Below are 6,210 nucleotides of genomic sequence, written 5' to 3'. Positions count from 1 at the left end.
TTGTGTTTCCCTCTTGTTTTCATGTGGGGGTTTTTTTGCCTTTTGGTTCGGGACCCTTTCGTGACTTCTGCGGTGCTTTTTTGTGAACATCTGGATCTGCCTCCCGGGACCCTTTTGGCCATGGATACCAGCTGCTGGGTCTCTGCCACACCAGAGTCCATTTGGAGAGACTGGAGGTAGGGCTGGGCGATATATCGAATATACTCGATATATCGCGGGTTTGTCTCTGTGCGATATAGAAAATGACTATATCGTGATATTCAAGTATACGTTCTCACGCAGTTGCTTTTAGCTGCGGGCATTACACTGCAGGCTTTTCTCACACTTTGTTGTCTCTGCTTCTCACAGAGACATAAAACAAGCGCACCTTCTTACATACGTCACATACGTATACGCCCTCGCGGAGCAGAGAGGTAGCGGTATGGGTAACGTTAGCTGTGGTGCGAGTGGTAATACGAGAGAAAGAAGGTACGAATCTGGTAACAAAAGAAGGAAGAATTAATTCCCAAAAAAATCAGCAGGGGGTCCATGGTCTGGCGGTGGTTTGGCTTCAAGCGGGAATATGTCGAACAGACAACCGTAATTTGTCAAGTGTGGGGCAAAAGTGTTGCTACAAAAAGTAGCATTACTGCTAATGTGTAGCATCATTTGAAAAGTCACCCGCTAGAGAATGAAGAGTGCTTGAAACTCCGCATGTCAACATCTCCGTTCGGTGCCACACCAACAAAATGCCGAGGCAACCATTTCCACATGAACGCCGTATGAAAAAAATAGTCAACAACAGAAGGAAATAACGTCCGCAGTAACCTACCACATAGCGAAGGACAAACACCATTTGATTTCCTGTTATACAGCTCATATTTATTTCACAGTTATTGAAATATCTTGTGTGACATCATGCACAAAAGTGCACTTTATTTGTTTTAAACTATTGTAGTGGCATTCTGTACAAAAAGTGTTGTTTTGATATGTCATCTTAGTGACATCATGCACAAAAGTGCACTAATAGCTTGTTTTAAAGTGTCTCTGACAGTCTTGCACTTTCTGTTTTGAAATGACATAAATGTTTGTGCCACTGCTTAATAACTGTTTCATAAATACAGTTTTGGTCAATTGACTTAGTTGTGATTTCCCTCTCTGCATGAAAGTTTAAAATTAGCATATATTAATGCAGTATGAACAAGAATGTTTTAATGTATAGAATCATCATACTGCTGTGATTATATGCATCAAGTGTTAATTCAAGGCTAAGGCAAAATATCGAGATATATATCGTGTATCGTGACATGGCCTAAAAATATTGAGATATTAAAAAAAGGCCATATCGCCCAGCCCTAACTGGAGGAGATGCGGATGAAGAGACAGGGCTTCGGAGCTGGCGCTAAGCGCCGGGACAGACAAGCTTCACAGTGTCTTGGTTGAATGAGCAGGTATCGGACACCTCGGTCTCCTTGGACGTATCCTCGCTCATCCATGCGCACTGGACACTGGCCGAGAGTTGGTGGGCGGCTGAGGGTGGAGTCGGCTCTCTTGGTTGCTTTGTTGGGTCTGCTCCTGTCTCTGGCCATGCTTCCCGACCCCAGCAGACGATGGCATGCAACACCGTAGAGGCCACCACAGTGTATGTGTTGTTTATTTACTTTTGTGGCTATGTGTAGAAGTGGCTGGTTGCTTCAGCTCTGCTTTTTTATTGTCTTTAATGTCATTTGTGTTCTATGATGTTTTCCTCTTACACGCATGTTTATGTGTACTATGGCTATAATGTTTTTTTTCCTTGGCCTCAGTCTGGACCCCCTCTCCAGTGGCCCTAACCTGACTCTCGCTCGCTGAGCTCCACACAAGAATCTGGGAGTTCTCAATAGGATATGTATTTCAGAAAGCGGGGCCTTGTAAAAAATATCATTGTATGTGCTTGGATAAACCACTTGTCCCTTATCTTGAATGATGTGCTACTTCAACCACTCATGTCTAAATCAACCCGTGACGCTGATGAGAGCGACGCTATGAAATCCAAACCCGGTCGGAAAAAGAACCAAAACATTCTTGCCACCAATAAATGCCTTCAAAACCGTTCTCTGTTCATCTTATAAATACTTAATCGATCGATGTCGCAAAACAGTTGCAATAGCAGAATCAATGTCAGCACACGACTCCTCGCTGCGTGCCGCCATTGTTGTTTGAATCAAACAGTCGCTTCGGCGCTACGTCACAACTATGAAATCCCGCGAGGCGATCCTGATTGGTTCATTATTTTTTGCTATCTGGAAGGAGTTTGCAATGCCTTCGATCCCAGACCGTTGTGTTGAGCTCAGCGAACTACAAGGGTCTGACGCAAGTCAGGTTACAGTGGCCCAGGCTTAGGACTGAATTTTTTTTTTGCTCCTGAATCAAAATTTAATCGTGAGGTGCCCAAATAGTCCCACCTCTACAAGCTACGTTGAGTAACTGTAAATGTGTTTAATAAGGAAGCAAGTCCAACAAAACCTGTCTGGTGACTCTTGCCAAATGCCTTCTTTCAAGAAAGAGGCATGCAATGATACACACGCTCTTTTTCTACTCAGCCAAAAATGATATTAAGTAAATTAAAACGCGTGTCTTTATTACTGATACTCTTTGTTGCCGTGGCTGTGACGTGTCTTGTCCCCTCGGCCTTCAGTTGGTTAAGGTTTTTGTCAAAGCCGGATATTTTTTTGGAGGCTATCGCAGACCCGCAGACGCCTCATGAGGTGGAACCTACAGCGACACATTTCAGTCAGGTGGAGGCCGTAAACGTGAGCGCTGGGAACAAGACTTTGAGAACCTGTCCTGACACGCCGCCGAACCTTGTAGGTCCTCTGTATGTGGCGTTTAACAGTCGCTTGGTTCTGGAAGAGGTTTGGAGGGTGGTCGGGAGTCCTGCTCTACATATAGGTGGGCGATACAAGCCACTTGATTGTACCTCACAACACAAGGTAAGCAATGCAAGTAAATGCAATTTACTCTGACATTCGGTTAGTCAACCAGATTATGTTAATAGTTTGACGTCCTGCCAGGAAAATATTAGTTGGGGAAAACGAGGTTGGTTGTCAATAATGGTTTTCTTGAGTGTAAGACAACCAAACTTATAAGGGAGAGGGCTTTTTGTCTTTTTTTAATGTCAAATTGTAAATATTCAGCTTCTCTGTGTTTGGCTACCTAGTTGTTAGCCCTGATGCTAGCAACAAATTCCAGTTGGGGTTGGTTGTTACATATACCGTACGTACAGTTTGTAAATAGGGTTGTTTCGATCAGGGTTTTATGCTGCCGATTCCGTCCATAAGTCCATAAGTGAGATTGTCCGATATTGATACGATCACATGTGTTAACCGTGTGTTTGTTTTTAATGTAATTATGGTGCGCGCTATGGACAAATTAAAAATATTAAGATAATATTTCAACTAGCTTCTTATTCTCTGTTATTACATACAATTGTTTGATCAAAGCAAAGTCAATAGTACGCAAACACAATGCAAAAACTACTATCTACAGCTCATTTTATATTATTTGTATTTTTCCCCTTATAGTCTTCCTGTGTCCAAATAATTATTCAAAACATAACAAAAACTGCAAAGAAATACGTTGAGAAAATAAAAATATTGACCTAATCACCCTAGATTGAATTATAACTGATACTACCCTTGGTATCGACGCCACAGATTTTAAATGGATCCACCCTCCTTACGTGTTGTGTACTTCTGGCCACGACAATGCTGACGCACCAACAGTTGTTGTCATATTTTCCTCTCTATTGATTTTTATTAATCTACTTGCTAATTTCCTGTTAGTAACTACTTACTTACTACCTTAATGTGGTTCTACAATTTTAAACTTTACTAAGCACTTATTTCTCTGTGTTGTTTTAAGCTACAGCTTAGCGGCTTGCTTAGCTTTGTCCGTGTGTAACGTGTTTAGGCTTGTCCTCCAGTGATAATGTTAGATGGTAATGATGCCACCATATGCATGTTATTTGCCGCAATAGAGGTGATTATTATTGACTCAGGGATGCAACTTCACACTGTATATAATGTGCACGCAATTAGCTGCTAACTTGTCAGCAGCGGGACTAAAAATGAGTACAGTGTCAGCCAGAGAGGATCTGTATTTGCGATTGGCATTCATAAATCGGCAATGGTGATCACATACTTTTTCAGGTGATACTAATTGGTGGCCGATCGATCTGCACATCTCTAGTTTTTAATGTTTTCATACATATAACACATACAGTAGGCTGGCCTAAATATCTGTTTCCAGTTCATGTTTCTTATTAATTTTGTGTTCAGATGGATTCAGTTCACTTTCTAATTTGGTTCTGCCTTGTCTTGTTTTAAAAAGACTCCCAATTAAAATGACATTGTGACAACCAATTCTTTGGTATTTGATGGTAACTACCTCATTGTTACGACTTGGAAAAATAAGAATACCCATTTCAAGCCAAAGATGGCTTGAAAAACAACCCTGTTCTACCTTACACTGCGTTAGCTCTGAAAAATATTAAAGATTCTGCAGTGCAACAGCACTAAAAATGCACTAATGAACCGAATCCTCACTTTTTTGCAAATAGGTGGCGATAATCATCCCTTTCCGCAATCGACAGAAGCACTTGAATAACTGGCTTTTGTACCTCCATCCCATTCTGATCCGGCAACAGTTGGACTACGGCGTGTATGTCATCAACCAAGCCGGAGAAGGATTGTTCAACCGGGCCAAGCTGCTCAATGTAGGCTTTGTGGAGGCACTGAAGGATTACGATTACAACTGTTTTGTCTTCTCAGATGTGGACCTAGTGCCCGTGGATGACCGCAACTTGTACAGATGCTTTGATAATCCCAGACACTTGGCTGTGGCGATAGATAAATTCCAATTCAGTTTACCTTACGACACTTACTTTGGAGGCGTCTCGTCCTTGTCCAAGGAGCACTACTTAAATATCAACGGCTTCTCAAACACTTTCTGGGGCTGGGGCGGGGAGGACGATGATATTTATAACCGAATCATCTACGATGGGATGTCCATTTCACGACCGGACATGGTGATCGGACGATACAAGATGATCATACATGACAGGGACCTGCACAACGAGGCCAATGAGTTGAATCCGGTCAAAGTCAAACAAACCCTAGAGACGATGGATCACGACGGTTTTAAATCCCTTAAGTACACTGTTGTTGGTGTTGAGAAGAAAAAACTTTATAGTTTTATTACTGTGGACATCGAAGCTCCTTCATCTTTAGATTCTACCTTTGAAAGGTCCCTAATCATGCAAAACTGACTTTAAGAGCGTACAACCCCCCCCCCCCACCATGTCTAAGCCCACTCGTTCACTGACATTATTTTAAAGGCTTCTTTACACATCTTAAGATAAAGCCAGGAACCTTGCTAAGTATCCGTCACTCATCCATAGACATGGGACCTGTAAGTTTGATCATTTCAACTTTGCATGACAGCCTGTTAATGGAATGTATTGTTTTTACAATAACAATATACATTGTTACTGTCAATCAAAACTGAGCATTTGTCACAGTCCCTGCAGTGTCTTGTGTGTTTGTGTCGTCTGTCTGGGTGTGGTCATGTGTGGGCGGAGTTTGGGTTCCTGGCTTCCCAGTCTGGCATACCTGGCGCTGATCAGCCCACTCACCTGCCTGCCATCAGCTAATCACCTCCACTCCACAAAAGCTCTGGCCTCCTCACACGACGCTGCCAGATCGTTTCACAGCTCTCCAAGTGGTAACGTTTCTCGCCAGTTCTCGCAGCATTTTGACGATCTTGTTGATCTTTTGTTTGTGCCTTTGCTCCTGGTAGCTTGTTCCTCGACTCACCATTGTTTTCCTCTGCCTTCAGTGCCAACCTCCTCTAATCCTGCCTGCCTGCCAGACACCTCCACTCAAGCCGCCGACGCCTTTCCCTCCTCCCTCATCTGCCTGAATTAAACCCTTTGGACTTTTTACCTGCCTCTCTTGTCTGTTTTTGGGTCCGCCAGCTTGTTAAACCGTGACAGCATTATTGTGGTTGTGAGGGTCTAATATCATTTTCAATCATTGGGGCTAACTTTGTCTTGGGATTTTCATGTCGAATCTGATTTGTTAGATTTAGCCCATTGTTGGCTAACAGTCGAATCTATGACGTTGTTTTTTTAAAGAGAAAATAAACAGATTGTGATTGATGGTGCCGTTTACTGACTGGTCACTAGGTGTT

At 42.7% G+C, this 6,210-nt stretch overlaps 1 protein-coding gene across 1 annotated transcript; it reads left to right on the top strand.

Moving 5' to 3' along the window:
* Positions 1-211: 211 nt before the first annotated feature.
* On the top strand, positions 212-5,960 carry LOC133609696 (beta-1,4-galactosyltransferase 1-like). The gene is made up of 3 exons (XM_061965541.2): positions 212-2,951; positions 4,580-5,742; positions 5,857-5,960. Exons 1-2 carry the CDS (start codon positions 2,568-2,570, stop codon positions 5,285-5,287), a joined length of 1,092 nt encoding a protein of 363 aa, XP_061821525.1. The 5' UTR covers positions 212-2,567; the 3' UTR covers positions 5,288-5,742; positions 5,857-5,960.
* The last annotated feature ends 250 nt before the right edge of the window (positions 5,961-6,210 follow it).

The sequence above is a fragment of the Nerophis lumbriciformis genome, linkage group LG07, assembly GCF_033978685.3.
Source record: "Nerophis lumbriciformis linkage group LG07, RoL_Nlum_v2.1, whole genome shotgun sequence".
Classification (NCBI taxonomy): Eukaryota; Metazoa; Chordata; class Actinopteri; order Syngnathiformes; family Syngnathidae; genus Nerophis; species Nerophis lumbriciformis.
This window is presented reverse-complemented; position numbering and strand designations above follow the sequence as displayed.

Excerpts from the sequence above, each read along its gene's own strand:
- LOC133609696 (XM_061965541.2), top strand. The coding sequence starts at position 2,568 with ATGATATTAAGTAAATTAAAACGCGTGTCTTTATTACTGATACTCTTT. Across the intron at positions 2,952-4,579 it reads ATTGTACCTCACAACACAAG|GTGGCGATAATCATCCCTTT; the intron begins GTAAGCAATGCA and ends TTTTGCAAATAG.